This window comes from Octopus sinensis, linkage group LG5, assembly GCF_006345805.1.
Source record: "Octopus sinensis linkage group LG5, ASM634580v1, whole genome shotgun sequence".
Taxonomy (NCBI): Eukaryota; Metazoa; Mollusca; class Cephalopoda; order Octopoda; family Octopodidae; genus Octopus; species Octopus sinensis.
The window spans coordinates 51,422,953-51,443,167 of record NC_043001.1 but is presented as its reverse complement, the minus strand read 5'-3'; the positions used below and the strand labels follow the sequence as shown (position 1 = coordinate 51,443,167).

Below are 20,215 nucleotides of genomic sequence, written 5' to 3'. Positions count from 1 at the left end.
TATAAGAGAGAGAGAAATTGTCATAAGGAGGATAACCTGAAAAAACTAGAAATTACTGTCTCTAAATTAATTTCCCAATTTAGTAGGAGGACCTGTGTTTGTAGTCAAGGCCTTTGATTTCTTTCTCCCACCAAAAGAGACTTCATTATCCTCTTTCAATTTAATGATAAGATGCAAAGTCAACTATGGTGGGATTAGCACTTACAGCTTAAAGAACCACAAAGTCAATACCCCAGATAATTTTATCCAGTGTGTTACCAGTTCAGTAAACCCTAGACATTTATTTATTTATTTGTTTGTTTGTTTTCAGTCCTGATGGTGCATTACTAGCTTCCCAAGGTGGAGAGCCTGACTATATGCTGACTCTGTGGAATTGGTCCCAGGAGCAGATTGTCTTGAGGTGTAAAGCTTTCTCCCAGGAAATATACCGAGTGTCCTTCTCTGCTGATCTTGAAGGATATCTGACTACTGCTGGAATGGGACATATCAGGTAAGGTAACTTTAAGCCACAGTAATCTGATGTTTCTCATTTGTGTATTTCTTGATGGTGGACCACCTTCAAATCTTTAAGATTACTAGCAGTATTGCCCGGCGTTGCTTGGGTTTGTTTCGACCCTTTACAATTAGAATTTTTGCATTATGTAGCTTGTTATTCTCTTTAAGTGAACATTTTTCTGGTTGAAATACACTGAAAATTGGTGACACAGCAGTCAAACAATCGTAAAAAAATAGGGATTTTCATAGAAAAAAAGCACCTTTTTGATGTAAATAATTTTTGGTGTTAACATGGTCCAATTTGAATTATTTCTTTTACGGAAGGAAGAGCAAGCCTTCTTCTATCATGCTTTCAATTTTGGTCAACTTGCACAGCAGGGTATCGGAGGAGAGAGTGTTAGTTGAAGGCTACCAAACCTGCCATACACAAACAAATTCAGCTTTATATATATAGAGATATGTCAACGACCTACTCTCTGTCACTTCCAATAACATCCGCTTCTACACAGATGTTACCACCTTTCATTCTTCCCTAACATTCTGCATCCAGGCATCAATGACACGCAATACTCTTTTACTCTTTTCCTTGTTTCAGTCATTTGACAGTGGCCATGCTGGAGCACCTGAATTTCTCTTGGAAAATCTGTTCTGATTGCATGAACTAAAATTTTGTAAACATTCTCCATTGAAGTCACATCATTTGTAATCCACTGAATTGTTCAAAAATAAAGTCACAGTACATGTCGAGAGAATGTTGTCTCACCCTATTCCTTTTAACATGAATAGCATGCAGCTGAAACCCTCAAGATCACGACAAGTTTGAGGGCTTTCTATTAATGAAGAGCCTGCCTCTTAATAACCAGGATGTACTTCAGCTCCAATCAACAACTAACTTCTGCAAAGCTCAAGTGGGAGCCACAATGGAGAACTGCTCCCACATTTGGAATAACACTTCTGCTAGGCATATATATATGTATCAGACCACATTTAAAGAGAGAGCACTTTACTGATTATTCACTCACCAACTCATTCCAACTACGTTAATATAAAGAGATAAAAACATCACCATTATCATTTTATGTTTGTTTTCCATGCAAATATAGATTAAATGATTAAGAAGATCTGGCAAGGAGAATTATGTCTTGTTCCAATGTCTCAGTTTTGGCATTGTGTCTATGATTGGATGATCTTCCTAACACCAACCCCTCTACAGAGTATACTGGGTATATTTTTCCATGGCAACAGCACCATAGATTGCCTTGCTGTTTGCAAGACTAAACAGCTCTCTCTCCCTATCCCTATGTTGTCACTACTTGGATTGATTACTAAGTACTAATAGAGAGTACTGCTTTCTGGAGAATCAGTACTGGTGGATATCATCTTGTAGCTTGCAAGATGAAGGAGAGCTCCCGTGATAGATGGAACAGATTTAGAAAAATAGAGAGAAAAATGTTAGGATGGGAGTAATGGAGTAATGGAGGAGATAGGAAAAAAGGAAGGGAAAGAGAGCTATGTGGAGGAACTGGGCAACAAGTAACATTGGTGATAGGGTTGGTTGAATATGTGAACTTTATGACTGGGTGGTTGGTCTGCTTGCCATATCTGGACACTTCATCGGGGTCAAAGACAGCTCTCATTGGAATTCAGCATGTTTATTACTGAGAGAAGGTGGTGGAAGAGAGATTAACAGAGACAGTGTGAGAGAAGGATGTGATGAGAGGGAAATGGAAAAGTAGTGTCTGGAGTTTAGTGAAAAAGAGTCAGAGACTGACTGGAAAATAGGGAGGATTGAGCAGAAGATGCAGTGCTGTCTGAAGTTGTATAGATGGATGGATAGAATGGTAAGTGGGGGAAAGATAAGATGGAAGTGGGTGATAGGAGGTAAGAAAAAGAGTAGTGTCAAAGAATTAGTGACAGAGAGTCAGAGAATGATAAGGATTGTGGGAGGATTATGTGAGAGAAAGTGTGGTGTTATTCCATGTTACAAATGGTTGGGTAGAGTGGTGCATGGAAGAAAGATAAAATGATGAGCCAGAAGGTATCTCTGAGGTCACATGTCCAAGAGAACCATGGGAGATGGATAAAGGTTATCAGAGTGCAAACCCCTCACCACCCAAGCATGATGATTCAGAAGGAAAGGTGGAGGAGCAGCAGAATATGGATGATGAAGGTATGAGGTTGTGCAAGATATTCAAAATGTACAAAATAAAGTTCCTTTCAGTTATGGTGAGTAGAATAGATGATGGCAAGTCAGTATGGAAAAGGTGTAGGAGGTAGGAGGATAAAATACTGTCATGAAAACTGGAAAGAAACATGAGGTAATGTGGAGCTAGAGAAAAAATAAAACAATATGGTCCTAACTGAAAAGCATTTGATCAAAGATCTGCTTGATTTGGGACAATCTGTGGGTAAACAATTTCAACAAATTATAAAGACAGCAATGTTACTTCACATTATATATGGCTGGGTTAGAGTGATGCATGCTGGTGCCATGTAAAGAGTGCTTGTGCTAGCATCACATAAAAAGCATCCATGCCAGCACTACATAAGAAGCACCCAATGCTGGCATCATGTGAAAAATACCTATGCTAGTGCTGTGTAAAAACCACCTGTGCAAGTGCCATGCATTAAAGCACCCATGCTAGTGCCATGCATTAAAAGACCTCTTGCTGGTGCCATGTAAGAAGCACTCAGTTCATGCTGTAAAGTGGTTGGCCTTAGGAAGGGCACCCAGCCATAGAAACCATGCCGAATCAGAGAACCGGGGCTTGGTGCAGCTCATTGGCTTAACAGCTCCTGTCAAACCAGCCAAACCATGCCAGCATGGGAAACAGATGTGAAATAGATGCTAAATGATGATGATGATGATGACGGCGACGCTGGTGGTGGTGATGATGATGATTTCTAATAGATATGCATTTGTTTTTTTCTCTTCTCACAGGTTCTGGAAAATGGCAAATACGTTCACAGGTTTGAAGCTTCAAGGGTATCTTGGGAAATTTGGCAAAACTGAAATGTCAGATATTGAGGGATACGTTGAACTCCCAGATGGCAAGGTGGTTTCCAGCTGCGAGTGGGGAAACCTGTTGGTGTGGGATGGTGGACTGATTAAAGTCCAGATTGGACGGAAAAATAACAAAACCTGCCATGTGGGACACATTCAGCAAATTTTCTTGGATGAAGGAGAACTTATGACCATTGGTCAAGATGGCTACATTCGTGTGAGTTTAATTCTGTTTAACTTTCATCTTTTTAAGTTTGCATGTTATATTAACTATAGGATGGAGAATCTGCCAAATGCACTGGAGTAAAAAACATTGAATTAAAAAAAAAATTTGTATTCATATATCACACAAGTGTGAAATTTGACTGGCAACTGTTGATGCTGCCATCTACAGCTGCTTTTAGAGTAAGAGGCAGAGAGAAAGAAGATTTGCTGAGAAATACAAGGGAGAGAGAAATTTCCCCCGAGAGGTGAGAACTGCTTAGAGGTTTTGGGTGTAGCTTTTATTATGCAATGTCTTTTTCTTATAAGTAAGAGAACATAAGATTTATTTTTAACATCTAGTTTAATATCATAGGCACAGGAGTGGCTGTGTGGTAAGTAGCTTGCTTACCAACCACATGGTTCTGGGTTCATTCCCACTGCATGGCACCTTGGGCAAGTGTCTTCTACTATAGTCTCGGGTCGACCAAAGCCTTGTGAGTGGATTTGGTAGACAGAAACTGAAAGAAGCCTGTCATGTATATATATATATATATATATATATATATGTATGTATGTATGTGTGTGTATATGTTTGTGTGTCTGTGTTTGTCCCCCAACATCGCTTGACAACCGATGGTAGTGTGTTTACGTCCCCATAACTTAGTGGTTCGGCAAAAGAGATCGATTGAATAAGTACTAGGCTTACAAAGAATAAGTCCTGGGGTTGATTTGCTCGCCTAAAGGCAGTGCTTCAGCATGGCCACAGTCAAATGACTGAAACAAGTAAAAAAGTAAAGAGTAGATGCTTATGGCAGGATCCAAGGTTATAAGTTCATCATCATTCTATATTGCAAACCCATGGTTGCATTTCCAGTGAGATTGATCTTTTACAGAGTGATATACAAATCAAGGTATAAATGATGGTCTTTGCATATTCCTTTATTGTTACACATTCAACTTACACCTGTTTCCAATAGACATTATTGGTTTGTTCATTAATTCATTTACTTAATCCATTGATTGGTTGAGAAAAATTGAATGACTATTATCTATTTAAGGTTATTCAATTTTTCTCAACCAATCAATGGACTGATTAAGTAAACCAACCAATGAACAAACATATAATGACAACTGGAAATGGGTATAAGTCAAATTTACTACAATAAAAAACATTTAAAAACCATTAACCATACCTTGTCTTGTATGTATATATAAATATATGTGCGCATGTGTTACACAGTGTTATGTGAACTTTATTAGTACCAGGGATAGGTATAACTTTCCATAGTAAGCCCCTAATAGTTCAAAAGTATTTCTTTTAGTTTATAGTATTCTGTTCAAGTCTTCAGAAATCCACAGGGATTCACCTTAGAGTATTTTGTCTTGAAACTGGTGTTCATCCACATCTAGAATTACTGCATGTACATCCCAACAAACTTCTAATGATTTCTGTCTGCATTCACATTCTTGTTTGTTGCACAATGCCATACTTTTATTGTCTGTAATATTTTTTTCTTTTTCTCCCATATATATTTTACTTAAGATGTGCACTTAATTATTACAGAGTGTTTTCATGATAAATTTGACAGTCTCCATAAATGGAAATGAAAACACAATGTCCCATCCAAGTATATAAATACTTAATCCTTTAGTGTTCAGATTATTCTGTCAAATGTAATACTTATTAACTTATATATTGTTTCGAACTAATCAAGCCTTATCTTGTAGCATTGAGATTTTGATAATGTGATCATTTATTTTTAGAATAACATTATAGGGTCGATGGGCAAGGCCAGATCTGGCCAGTTCGAATATCAAACAGATAGAATAATTTGCCCAGGTTATGTATGTATGTATGTATCATCATCATCATCATCATCATCATTTAGCGTCCGTTCTCCATGCTAGCATGGGTTGGACGGTTCAACTGGGGTCTGTGAAGCTGGAAGGCTTCATCAGGCCCAGTCAGATCTGGCAGTGTTTCTACGGCTGGATGCCCTTCCTAACGCCAACCACTCCGTGAGTGTAGTGGGTGCTTTTTACGTGCCACCTGCACAGGTGCCAGACAGAGCTGGCAAACGGCCACGAAACGGATGGTGCTTTTACGTGTCACCGGCACGGGGGCCAGGCGAGGCTGGCAACGGACACGAACGGATGTTGCTTTTACGTGTCACCGGCACGGGGGCCAGGCGAGGCTGGCAACGGACACGAACGGATGGTGCTTTTACATGTCACCGACATGGGGGCCAGACAGGGCTGGCAAACAGCCACGAACGGATGGTGCTTTTACGTGTCACCGGCACGGGGGCCAGACAGAGCTGGCGAACGGCCACGAACGGATGGTGCTTTTACGTGTCACCGGCACGGGGGCCAGACAGAGCTGGCAAATGGCCACGAACGGATGGTGCTTTTACGTGTCACCGGCACGGGGGCCAGACAGCTGGCAAACGGCCACAAACGGATGGTACTTTTACGTGTCACCGGCACGGGGGCCAGGCTGGCAACGAACACGAACGGATGGTGCTTTTACGTGCCACCTACACGGGGGCCAGACAGGGCTGGCGAACGGCTACGAACGGATGGTACTTTTACGTGTCACCTGCACGGGGGCCCTGATGTTGATCGACCTCAATTTGGTTTGATCTTGATTTTGACTGTTCTCACTGGTCTTGCCGGGTTTTCTCACGCACAGCATACCTCCAAAGGTCTCGGTCACTGGTCATTTCCTTGGTGAGACCTATTTTATGGCTGAAAATTAAAGAAACTGCTATGAATGAACATGACACTCTCTCAAAAATTCACAACTCCAACCAAAACCTGAAAGTAATTGGTAAAATTTGCTTTGCACTTAAGGATATAATTTCAGCTAATGATGTTAATATTACAGATCTCAACCACCTGTGCTATGCATCCAGAAAATTTCAACAATTCTATGTGCTGAAAAGATTAAAAGACAACAACATTCCTACAAAAGCCTACTTGGCAAGAGTATTCAACACCAAATTCAGCTACTTAGGTCTGACATAGAATTTTTAAAATACCTTAAATACATACATATAAATACATATATATAAATATATATATATAAATTCTATGTCAGACCTAAGTAGCTGAATTTGGTGTTGAATACTCTTGCCAAGTAGGCTTTTGTAGGAATGTTGTCTTTTAATCTTTTCAGCACATAGAATTGTTGAAATTTTCTGGATGCATAGCACAGGTGGTTGAGATCTGTAATATTAACATCATTAGCTGAAATTATATCCTTAAGTGCAAAGCAAATTTTACCAATTACTTTCAGGTTTTGGTTGGAGTTGTGAATTTTTGAGAGAGTGTCATGTTCATTCATAGCAGTTTCTTTAATTTTCAGCCATTAAATCATGATTTAATTGTTTAGATTATCTAGTTCAGTTGGGTCAATTTCTGTGTGACTTTTTTCATTTGGTTGATTTTCATCTGCCTTGATGTTTATGGTTGGTTCAGAGAGTATTTCACTTTGCTTGTCAGTTACATCGACTCTGTCAATCATTACTGCATTTTCTTCAGACTTGGGTTGGTCTATAATTATTTCCTCTGTAGTATCTTCTTTAGCTGCGACTTCATTCCCTTTATCCCTTACTGATTGTTTAATTTGGTCAATCTTTAATTCAGCTAATAATTTCATTGTCATTATGTTTCTTCTGACGTTGGCAAGTTTGTTACTGTCTATGTAGGATCTTACTTCAAGGTGCTTCTGTTTCCAGTTTAGGTTGGTTTGTTCAGTATTAGATTTATTTGTGGAGAAATACATGGCATGATAGAAACCCTTAAGAACTTCTTTATTATCTCCTCTAGATCATTTTTCATTCTTTTTGTTTTGTTTATTTGATGACGAGTGTGGACGGCCATCTGTTGGAATATTCCGGTTGTGGGGTACTTCCAGATCCTGTGTTTTGAGAAGATTTGAAAAAGTAGCTGATTTTTCGTACCCAGTCAGGCTCCTCACTGGGGTACACAGTCCTTATTGAACTGGGTGATGGCCAATCTGGTTTGTATTTTGCTTTGTTATCATTGAGGCATGACGAGCTTGGACGTTGACATTAGGAGATGGATCTGTCTGTTTAAAGTTAATTTTCTGAGATAACATGACCTCTGAGTTCTCTGAATGAAAACATTGCTCATAACGTAGCTTCTTAAGGCTAACAGATCTGTGTTCACCTGTATTTTTTTTCTTGTTGTTGATAGATTTATCTCTAGGCATAGTTTTTTGTGGTGTTTTTAAACTTATGAATTGTTCACTCTGTGTTAGTTTGGAAAATAAAAAAAATTGTTTTGTTATTTTTTTGCTTCATTTGTGACATATGCTTTCAGATGCATGTATGTGTGTCCTGTAAATTTCATGTAGTTGTGTAAACATTGGGATGTATGTGTGGTCCTATGGGTATTAAAATGTATATATGATTGTGTAGACATTCAAGTGTATGTAGAAGTAATCAATTTACATACATACTTTTTGTCCCACTTATATTTTATAATTTGTAAACTTTCTGATGTTCATTTCGCATGTCTTTCACACATGTTTCACTGAGACATTGTGCATGAGAGAAACTGTGCTTTGTATGGCAGTAAAATTTCGTTTTTGTGATTATTTCCATTAAAAGGTCACTTCCTTCAAATCTTCCACAGGTTCCTTTATCCCATTCCACTGATATTATTAGATTAGATTTGTTTTTGAATGGATAGCGTGGTGTAGCACATTTGTGTTGTTATCCAGCATGGAGCCTTCCTGTTATTCAGTAAGGAGTCTTCTTCATGATTATTATTATTATTATTATTATTATTATTATTATTATTATTATTATTATTATTATTTTTAACTCAGGTTTTGCTGAAACTGCTGAAGTCTTGCATGCATAGTGGGCTTGCTGCTTGCAGCCTATAGCACCAAGCTATCTGTTCTTTTCAACTATTTAATATTTTTGTGATTATTCTGGCCATGTGAAAGAAGCAAATCTTTTGTAACAGTTCTACTAGGCACTCTATTCCAATTCCTCTTGATGCCTTCTGATACTGTTCCCAAGGACCCAACAATAATTGACACTATCTTCACCTTCTTCATTTCCATAGCTGGGCTATTTCATACTTAAGAGGGTTGTATCTATCCATCTTTTCGCCTTCCTTCTTGACTATTCGTGGGTCAAAGAGGCATGCAACATCAACCATATGGCATATGTGGTCACCTTGTCCACACCCACTAAGTCCAGTCAGTTATGTCCTAGCACCTGATCTGTTTGGATTGGGAAATCCCAGAGGCTTTTGCTAGTGTCCGACTCTGCCTCTCTCTAATCCCCACTTTTCACAGTTAGTGAAAGTGCAGCACTTTCACTACCTGGTCATGTCACCACAACTTGTAGTGGTTTTGGGCAAGTCTAGGGTATTCGTTCATGATATGGGCAATAGTTTCATCCACTCTATTGTAGATGCAGCACAGCAGAGACACTTGCTCATTCCTCAGGTTGACCCTCCAGTTTGTGGCCAGAGCTTGGTCCTGCACTGCCAGTGTAATGTTCTTGGTCTCTTTTTTTAGGGTTCCTTTCATCACCCAATCCCACCAATTATTTCCAGTAACTTCTGTTGTGGCTACATGAAATTGATTGTGTAGTCTCTTCTTGCATAATATTTCTTCATGTCCTTTTAGTACTTCTTCCTTTGTTTTCCATTTTTCTCTGCTCTCAAAATCCTTTCATTCCTAACTGTCACTAGCAAAGTTTCCTTTCTTTGGGCTAGGTATCTCATTAAGCTCTTGAGTTTGGTTATTATTTTTAAAAATTTTAATCTGCATGTTTGCTACAATCACTTGCTGAGACACACCCAGCATCCTGGGGAAGGTGAAGGGTAAGAGATGTTACAGTATGACTGAAAGTTTGGAGAGGGAATGGCAAGGGCAGTAGCAAAATATCTTCTTGTAATACAACACAGACAATTAAATGGATAGGGTTTTGCTAAGGATGTGGGCAGTATTTGTCAGCACAAACTTTTGATTTCTCTGAGACATGGTTCTCCGGGGATGTTACTTAGATGTTTCTGACATCCCTTTTTTATGACATCCCTTTTTTACCTAGGGCACCAACAGTAACAGGAACAGTTCTTGCTTTAAGATGCCACATCTTTTGCATTTCAATTTCCAGGTGCTTACATTTACTTAATTTGTCGAATTCTTTTACAGATATAATTTTATCAGTGATAACACTTACATCTATTAGTCTGCAAGTATTTTCTTCCCTGTCTTTAATAATTATATCTGGTCAATTAGCTTGTATCATTCAGTCATGTTGACTGGAAAATCTCCAGAGGATAGTGACATCTTTACCTTCAATGACTGGCTCAGGATGATATTCATACTAGTAAGCAGGAGTGCTGAGTTTGTAGTGTTTACATATTTTACAATGTAAATACTGTCCTACCCTATCATGGCGATATTATTATTATTATTATTATTATTATTATTATTATTAGGCAAGTGAAAATCAAATCAAATCAAATCAAAACAAATCAAAATAGATGAACATCAATGGAATTTGTATCTTTGTGGTACCAGTGCCGGTGGCACACAAGAAAACCATCCGAACATGGCGGTAGCCAGTACCACATCGACTGGCCTCCGTGCTGTGGGCACGTAACAAACTCCATCCGATCGTGGCCGTTCGCCAGCCTCATCTGGCACCTGTGTCGGTGGCACATAAAAACACCATCCGAAGACCCGGCAAGACTAGTGAGGCCATAACCCGTGGCCCCTACCTGGGACGTAGTCAGTCCACCTGTGCATACCTTCCTTCTTGTGACACTTGTGAAGACCTGTTGAGGCAAGTGAAAATCAAAACAAATCAAAATAGATGAACATCAATGGAATTTGTATCTTTGTGGTACCAGTGCCGGTGGCACACAAGAAAACCATCCGAACGTGGCCGTAGCCAGTACCGCTTCGACTGGCCTCCGTGCTGTGGGCACATAACAAACACCATCCGATCATGGTCATTCGCCAGCCTCATCTGGCACCTGTGTCGGTGGCACATAAAAACACCATCCGAGCGTGGCCGTCTGCCAGCCTTGTCTGGCACCTGTGTCGGTGGCACATAAAAAACACCATCTGAGCGTGGCCGTTCGCCAGCCTCGTCTGGCACCTGTGTCGGTGGCACATAAAATCACCCACTACACTCTCGGAGTGGTTGGCGTTAGGAAGGGCATCCAGCTGTAGAAACACTGCCAGATCTGACTGGCCTGGTGCAGCCTTCGGGCTCCCCAGACCCCAGTTGAACCGTCCAACCCATGCTAGCATGGAAAACGGACGCTAAATGATGATGGTGATGATGATGATGATGATTATTATTGGGTGAGAGAGTGGTGCATGCCATCAAAGTGACACTGGGGTAAAATATACAAAGCCCAGTTCACCCATCATGACTACCCATCTGATAAGGGTACACCAGGCACATGCATCACAACCATATGTGCGTGACATGGTGATCTCATATCAAGATAAACAGCACATGACCTTGCAGGTGGGGCCCAGTTAGAATTTTCTTCTGGTCGAGTAAACCATCCTGCTCAAAAGGTCCCTGAATAAGGTTTGTTTAAGGATGTTGAACAAAACACCCATGTTTCCAGAGGTGAATTATTCAAACCCCAAAGAATTCATTTCCAGACATGGCTATGATGCTCCCCCACTACTTCTGCTCGTGATCAGAGATGCACATATCGTCAGCCACTAAGGGACATGCTCAACTAGTTAAGGGCAAACAACAAACAAGCAAATCTGTGGTATTGAACAGAATATTTGCTGTAGCCCATCTTTTATACCAAGACAAAACAATGTATATGAGAACACCTCCAATCAGTTTATTATTATTATTCTATGTTTGACTTTCGCTTTATATTTGCACAAGATGGCTCCAAGTCTCACCCAGAGACCTCAAGAGACAACAAGTTGGAAGTTCATGTTGGTGTTATGCCTAGGGTGCCATATATTTGGTTTTGTACTTAGTGTTGTACTAGTGAATGCCTAAAAAACCATACAAAAATTATGTTTGTTTTCAAACTTGAGATTACAAAGAAAGTATTTTGCATACGATATGAGCAGTCCCCATGAGCACTATCTTTTGAATTTCTGCCATTTTTGGGTTTCCTGGTATCTGAGTTAGGTAGCAGTCAGCCCCTTTTGCTATCATTCCCAGGGCACCCATGACAACAGGTATTGTTTTAGTCTTCAGGTTCCACATTTTGCTGATTTCTATTTCCAGATCTTTATATTTGCTCAGTTTTTGGTAGGTCTTGACAGATACGTTTATATCGATTGGGACAGTCATATCAATGAGGAGGCATGTTTTTTGTCTGAAGTCTTTTACTATTATGTCTGGCCTATTCGCGTCTATCTTTCTGTCAGTTTGAATGGTGAAGTTCCAGAGGAGTGAGATGTGGTCATTTTCAAGCACTGGGGGTGGTTTGTGTTCCCACCAGGTTTATCATGGGGCAAGTCCAGGCTTTTGCAAATTACCCAGTGAATATATTGTGCAGCTCTATCATTTCCTGTTGAGATACTCTGTAGGCACAAGAAGACTGCACTTGGAGACAACATGATCAATGGTTTCATTTTGTTGTTGACATAAACAACATGTTGGGCTACTACTGTTCTTTAATATGTTGGCCTGGTAGTTCCTCGTAGGTAGGCATTGATCTTGAGCTGCTATGATAAACCCTTCTGTTTCAGATTTTAAGCCAGAGGCCATTAGCCATTGATGGGTCAGGACTTTGTCAACATCTGCATTATTCACTCTCTTTGGGTATTTGCCATAGAGAGGTTTTTCTTGCCATTTATTATTCAGAATATCTAAGGCAGCAGTTTTAGCACGGGTTTTCATGCGCTTAGCTTTTTCTGTGCTTGTTTCTTGTGTGTCTAATTCCGGAATTTGTTGTATTCGGAATTCACTTAGATATTCCTTTGCCTGTTTTGTTACTGAGTATGATGCTTTCTTGTTTTCATGTTTTGAGACAAGTTTTAACATCCAGTCCTCAGAGTTTTTCAGGTAGGTGTCTAGGCCAATTGTAGCAACCTTCATTGTTATTGCCAGTTGCACAAGCCCACGGCCTCCCTCTTTTCTTGGTAGATAAAGTCGATCTATATCTGCCTTAGGGTGGTGCATTCTATGCATTGTTAACAGTTTTAGTATTTTTCTGTCAAGATTACATATTTCAGTAATTGACCAGTTAACGATATTGAAACTGTAAGTCACGACTGGTATGGCTAAAGCATTGATCGCTTCGATCCTGTTTCTTGCATTCAGCTCTGTCTTGAGTATTGCTCTTACTCATCATCATCATCATCATTATTATTATTATTATTATTATTATTATTATTATTATTATTATTATTATTATTATTATTATTATTATTAGGTTTGGGACTTTGAAACAATGGATACAGCTGATTCTGTTGATGAGTCTGGGATGTTTATAATGGAGCCCATGAATGAATTAAAAGTTGGTGCTCAGCAAAATGTACAGCTTTATTGCATGAGAAGACAAGAAGAACAGGAAGAACAAGATGCAGTGTTATGGTATGCTCAGGTTTGTTGCTGTTTTCCATTTCCATTTATGTTATTTATCCAGTATGACAATTTAAATTAATTAACCTTCAGCCAGTAACATCAAGTTCTGTATACCACAACATTTGGTACCTATACTTAACAGGTTTACAAAGGTTAATAATAACTGGTTGCTGGAGTTTGTACAGTAAATGTCAATGCAGGATAAAATATTTAGTACTGTTAGCTAAAAAAAAATCATGCTGTTTCACAGAGTCTCTCTCTCTCTCTCTCTCTGCTGGAAGATAGTGGATCGATTAGTAAGCAGAGTGGTTGAGAAATATGTTGGTTGGTAGAGAACTTAGCAGTTCAGCAAAAGAGTTTGATTGAATAAGTACTAGGCTTACAAAAATAAGTCATTGAGTCGATCTCTTCAACTGAAAAACCTTTTAAAGTTGTGCTCCAGCATAGCCACAACCAAACGACTGAAACGAGTGAATGTATAAATGAATAAACAGATATATATATACATATCATCATCATCATCATCGTCGTTTAACGTCCGTTCTCCATGCTAGCATGGGTTGGACGGTTCGACCGGGGTTCTGGGAAGCCAGAAGGCTGCACCAGGCTCCAGTCTAATTTGGCAATGTTTCTACAGCTGGATGCCCTTCCTAACGCCAACCACTCCGTGAGTGTAGTGGGTGCTTTTTACGTGCCACCTGCACAGGTGCCAGGCGGGGCTGGCAACGGCCACGGTCAGATTGGTGTATTTTATGTGCCACCGGCACGGAAGCCAGTCGAGGCGGTGCTGGCATCGGCCACGAGTCGGATAGTGCTTTTTACGTACCACCAGACCAGGGATCCTGGCTGGTTCAATTCGATTTCGATTTCGCTTGCCCCAACATGTCTTCACAAGCAAAGGGGGTTGGCAAGGGTGCCTGTCGTACGGTCGCATTGGAGTATTTTACGTGCCACGGCCACGAGTCGGATAGTGCTTTTTACGTACCACCAGACCAGGGATCCTGGCTGGTTCAATTCGATTTCGATTTCGCTTGCCCCAACATGTCTTCACAAGCAAAGGGGGTTGGCATGGGTGCCTGTCGTACGGTCGCATTGGAGTATTTTACGTGCCACGGCCCCGAGTCGGATAGTGCTTTTTACGTACCACCAGGCCAGGGATCCTGGCTGGTTCAATTCGGTTTCGATTTCGATTTCGATTTCGCTTGCCCCAACATGTCTTCGCAAGCATGGGGGGTTGGGATGGGTGTCTGTCGTCGGATGAGGTTCTATATCGACTTCGCTTGCCTCAACCGGTCTTTGTGTCCAAGGGAGGAAAGGCATTCATAAGTGGGCTGGGCTCACTTGTCCTGCCTGGTCTTCTCACGTACAGAATATTTCCAAAGGTCTCGGTCTCTGGTCATTTCCTCAGTGAGGCCTAAAGTTCGAAGGTCGTGCTTCACCACCTCGTCCCAGGTTTTCCTGGGTCTACCTCTTCCACGGGTTCCCTCAACTGCTAGGGATTGGCACTTTCTCACACACCTATCTTCATCCATTCTCGCCACATGACCATACCAGCGCAATCGTCTCTCTTGCACACCACAACTGATGCTTCTTAGGTACAACATTTCTCTCAAGGTGCTAACGCTCTGTCGAGTATGTACACTGACATTACACATCCATCGGAGCATACTGGCTTCATTCCTCACGAGCTTACGCATGTCCTCAGCAGTCACAGCCCATGTTTCGCTGCCATGTAGCATGGCTGTTCGTACACACGCATCATACAGTCTGCCTTTTACTCTGAGCGAGAGGCCTTTAGTCACCAGCAGAGGTAAGAGCTCCCTAAACTTTGCCCAGGCTATTCTTATTCTAGCAGTTACACTTTCAGCGCACCCACCCCCACTACTGACTTGGTCACCTAGGTAACGGAAGCTATCAACTACTTCTAGTTTTTCCCCCTGGAAAGTGACGGAAGTGTTTTCTGCAGATTTTCGGAGGTTAATGCTCCCGAGCATCTGCCACATACAAAAACTATCTTCCCAGTTAGCCTACCTTTGACATTGCTGCACCTCTTATGTGTCCATAGCTTACACTGGGTACATCTTATAGAGTTTCTACCTACACCTTTTCTACAGATCGAGCAGGGCCATCTTCCTGAAGATATTTGTGGATTGTCTACCTTTCTACTTATTAGTACTTTGGTTTTAGCTAGGTTGACTCTAAGGCCCCTTGATTCTAAACCCTCCTTCCACACCTGGAACTTCTCCTCCAGTTCTGATAGTGACTCAGCAATAAGAGCAAGGTCGTCAGCGTAGAGGAGCTCCCAGGGACAGCCTGTCTTGAATTCCTCCGTAATTGCCTGGAGTACTATGATAAATAGGAGGGGGCTGAGTACTGAACCCTGGTGGACCCCAACCTCTACTTTGAACTCTTCTGTGTACATGTTGCCAACCCTAACCTTACTTACGGCATCTCTGTACATGGCTTGCACAGTCCTCACCAGCCATTCATCTATCCCTAGTTTCCTCATTGACCACCAGATAAGGGATCGGGGGACCCTATCAAAAGCTTTCTCCATGTCAACGAAAGCTAGGTACAGGGGCTTATCTTTGGCTAGGTATTTCTCCTGCAGCTGCCTTACCAGGAATATAGCATCAGTGGTACTTTTTCCTGGCACGAACCCAAACTGCATCTCATCTAAACTAACTCTCTCTCTAATTAGTTGGGCTATGACCCTCTCCGTAACCTTCATTACTTGATCCAACAGCTTGATACCTCTGTAATTATTTGTATCTAGGGCATCACCTTTACCTTTGTAGCAGTTGACTAGTATGCTGCTGCACCAGTCATTGGGTATGACTCCTTCGTGTATCACCTGGTTGACTATACGGGTGACTAGGTTATAGCCGACACTGCCAGATATTTTGAGCATCTCTGCAGTAATTCCTGATGGGCCTGGGGCTTTCCCTGTCTTCATGCTTCTAATTGCCTTAGCTACCACGGAACTATCAACTCGGATAGCTGGTCCCTCTGTAGGGTCAACATTCGGCAGACTCTCTTTATCCCATTCATTTTCCTCATTCAGTAACCTTTCATAGTGGCGTCTCCAAGCTTCTCTCTTTGCATCCTCATTTAGCGCAAGTGAACCATCCTCCATGCGAACACATTTCTCTCCTACCACATCACGATTCTCTCTCACACACTGTCTTGCAACACGAAATACCTCAAGTCTTTCATCCTCACGGCGCAGGACATTGGCAAATTTTCTCTTATCTGCTCCCCTCTGGCTAGATAGACCTGTCTCCTAGCTTCCCTTCTGGCAGTCTGATACCCTTCCCTGCTACCACCGTTCTTCCAGGCCTTCCAAGCCTGTTTCTTTTGTCTAATAGCCCTGTCAACAATATTGTTCCACCACCACGTTATTTTGGGTCTTAAGGGGACTTTGCACCAGCCACAGATCTGGTCAGCGGCTTTCAGCAGGTTGTCCCTCAGAAACGTCCAGTTGTCTTCTACCCCATGTGTAGCTATACCCCCTTCCACTTCGTCAAAGGCTTCAAGTAACATATCTCTAAATCTCTGTCCATTCGCAGGGGCTTTAAGCTTCCAGACCCTTCTTCTCCATGTTGGTCGTCTTCTAGTCGCCCTCTTAGTCCTGATCCTAAAGTCACTAACTACCAGTCTATGTTGTGGGGTGCATTCTTCGCCTGGGAAGGTTTTGGCATTTTTAAGCAGCCATCTTTCCCTTTTTCTGGCAAGGATGTAGTCGATTTGGCTAGTATGCCGGCCCGATCGGTAGGTGACCAGGTGGCTTGTTGGTTTCCTGAAGTTAGTGTTGCAGACCATAAGACTATTCGCATACATATATATATATATATATATATATATATATATATATATTATATATATATATATATATATTTTTATGTATATATATATACTCCACTTGTGAAGACCCGTTGAGGCAAGTGGAAATCGAAAATCGGAAATCAAAATCAAAATCAAATGACATCAAATCAAATCAGAAATCAGAACCAAAATCGAAGTCGATCAACATCAATGGAAATTGCAGCTGTGATACAAGTGCCGGTGGCACGTAAAAAGCACCACCCGACCGTGTCCGTTGCCAGCGCCGCCCCGACTGGCCCCCGTGCCGGTGGCATGTAAAAAGCACCATCCGATCGTGGCCGTTGCCAGCCTCGCCTGGTCCCCGTGCCGGTGGCACGTAAAAAGCTTCACCCAACCGTGTCCGTTGCCAGCGCCGCCCCGACTGGCCTCTGTGCCGGTGACACGTAAAAAGCACCATCCGATCGTGGCCATTGCCAGCCTTGCCTGGCCCCGTGCCGGTGGCACGTAAAAAGCTCCATCCATCTGTGGCCGTTTGCCAGCCCTGTCTGGCACCTGTGCGGGTGGCACGTAAAAAGCACCCACTACACTCACGGAGTGGTTGGCGTTAGGAAGGGCATCCAGCCGTAGAAATACTGCCAGATCAGACTGGGCCTGGTGCAGCCTTCTGGCTTCCCAGACCCCAGTTGAACCGTCCAACCCATGCTAGCATGGAAAGCGGACGCTAAATGATGATGATGATGATGATATATATATATATATATATATATACATCATCATCATCATCGTTTAATGTTCGTTTTCCATGCTGGCATGGGTTGGTCAGTTTGACTGAGGACTGGTAAGCCAGTTGGGTGGCATTGGCATCGCCCACACTCGAATGATGCTTTTTATGTGCCACCAGCACTGGCATTAGCCATGCTAGAATGGTGTTTTTTATGTGCCACCAGCACAGGTGCCAGTCAGGCGGCACTGACATTGGCTATGACAACAATTTCACTTGACTCAACAGGTCATCTCAAGCACAGCATATTGTCCAATGATTGATGGGTACTTTCAAACAAGCTGGCTATGCAATACTGACATCAGCCATGGCTATGATCTCGCTTGGCTTGCCAGTTCTTCTTGAGCCTAGCATATCTCCAAAGGTCTCGGCTGCTTGTCGTTGCCTTTGTGAGGCCCAATGTTCACCACCTCATCCCAGGTCTTCTTGGGTCTACCTCTTCCATAGATTCCCTTGACTGTTAGGGTGTGACACTTTTTCACACAACTGTACTCATCCATCTGAAAAACATGACCTTGCCAGCACTGTCATCTTGCTGGTGGTGATGGTGGTGGTGGTGGTGGAGGGGAGCAGGGGAAGTGAGGAGGAGGAGGGGGATGCCTGTATATTGGAGCAGTTGATAGAAACTAGTTTGTCATGTCTCCATTGGAAGATGTTTTTGAGGTCTCTCTATATTGGTTTCAAATTTTAGCACAAGGTCAACAAGTTCATGGGAGAAAGTAAATCGATTACATGGATCCCAGTACTCAACTTGCACTTATTTCATCAACTCTGAAAGGATAGAAAGCAAAGTCAACCTTGGTGAAACTTGAACTCAGAATGGAAAGACACACAAAATGTCACCAAGCATTTTGCCCAGTGTGCTGACAAATCTCTGTCAGCTCAACACCTTAAGGTCTCTGTATATTGAAATAGTACATCTCTGACAACAGATATCTCAATAACTTGTACTTAATGCTTATATGTAGGGAAGGCTTTCTAGCAGTGAAAATAAATACCTTCTCAAAGGAGGTTGTGAAGATGATTTGTGACTGTTGCTTCCCAACCACATGGCTCCCGGTTCAGTTCCACTGCATGGCCTCTGGGGCAGGTATCTTCTACTATAGCCTTGGACCAACCAAAGCCCTGTATGTGGATTTGGTAGACAGAAACTGAAAGAAGGAAGCCTTGTGTGTGGATTTGGTAGACAGAAACTGAAAGAAGGTAGTGAGCTGGCAGAAACGATAGCACACCAGGCAAGATGCTTAGCGGTATTTCGTCTACTGTTACATTCTGAATTCAAATTCTGCCAAGGTTGACTTTGCCTTTCATCCTTTCGGGGTCGATAAATTAAGTACCAGTTACACACTGGGGTCGATGTAATTGACTTAATCCCCTTGTCTGTCCTTGTTTGTCCCCTCTATGCTTAGCCCCTTGTGGGCAATAAAGAAATAAGAAACTGAAAGAAACCTGTCATACGTGTGTGTGTGCCCTTGTGTCTGTGTTTGTCTCCCATAACTGCTTGGCAACTGGTGTTGGTGTGTTTATATCCCCATAACTTAGCATTTCAGCAAAAGGGACTGATAGAATAAGTACCAGCCTAATGACTGAAACAAATAAAAAATAAAAGACAAATCTTGATGGGCACCAGATTTGGTAAAATTTAGATGTAGGTTAGATTTCTGTTGTCTCATACTGCAGTGAGACACTGTCACATATTTCCCAGTCTGCTATCTTTCAGTGGTTCTTTATTTTTTTTTCCAGGATGCTAATGGAGGCATTTGGGAGTTAGATCTTACCTTTTCTCACACATCTCGGGTACCAAAAAAACTGTTTTCCTTTCATGCTGGATCTATAAAAGCTATAGACTGTTCTCCAATAGCTAACCTGTTGGCTACAACTGGTGTGGACCGTGAGTAACCTTCAGTTTTCATTCGTACTCCAAAACTAACAAAAAACAAACAAATATAACATATCAGTAGTTAAGTGGAGATGTATTATTATATGTGTCATCTCTTGTGAAAGGTAGGAGAATCCAGTTTGCTGGACATTGTTGTAGAGCTGAAAACGAGGCAATTTCTACTCTTCTCCTCTGGAAGCCATCTACTCGCAATACCAGAGGGTGCACACTCTCCTACCCTGATGTAATCTCCAGGGATACAGGCATCCAGCAACAGGACCTCCGTAATGCTATGATGGACCGTGAAGTCTGGCGTAGCATGGTAAATTCCATTGTCTCGACCACGGTCGAACAATGATGATGATGATTATATGACAGATTTAAAATGAAAATTTTTATCACAACCATCAGAGCATAAAACTCTTAGTTCATGAGATGGTTGTGATCTG

At 41.7% G+C, this 20,215-nt stretch overlaps 1 protein-coding gene across 2 annotated transcripts in view; it reads left to right on the top strand.

The window, feature by feature from the left end:
* Nucleotides 1–20,215, top strand: part of LOC115211851 (cilia- and flagella-associated protein 44-like) — a 204,798-nt gene that overhangs the window by 48,384 nt on the left and 136,199 nt on the right. For both annotated transcript variants that reach the window (XM_029780572.2, XM_036503433.1), the window contains 4 exons: nucleotides 311–490; nucleotides 3,437–3,716; nucleotides 13,130–13,300; nucleotides 19,631–19,778. In XM_029780572.2, the coding sequence (XP_029636432.1) occupies nucleotides 311–490; nucleotides 3,437–3,716; nucleotides 13,130–13,300; nucleotides 19,631–19,778 (779 nt within the window). The remainder of the gene's footprint in view (nucleotides 1–310; nucleotides 491–3,436; nucleotides 3,717–13,129; nucleotides 13,301–19,630; nucleotides 19,779–20,215) is intronic.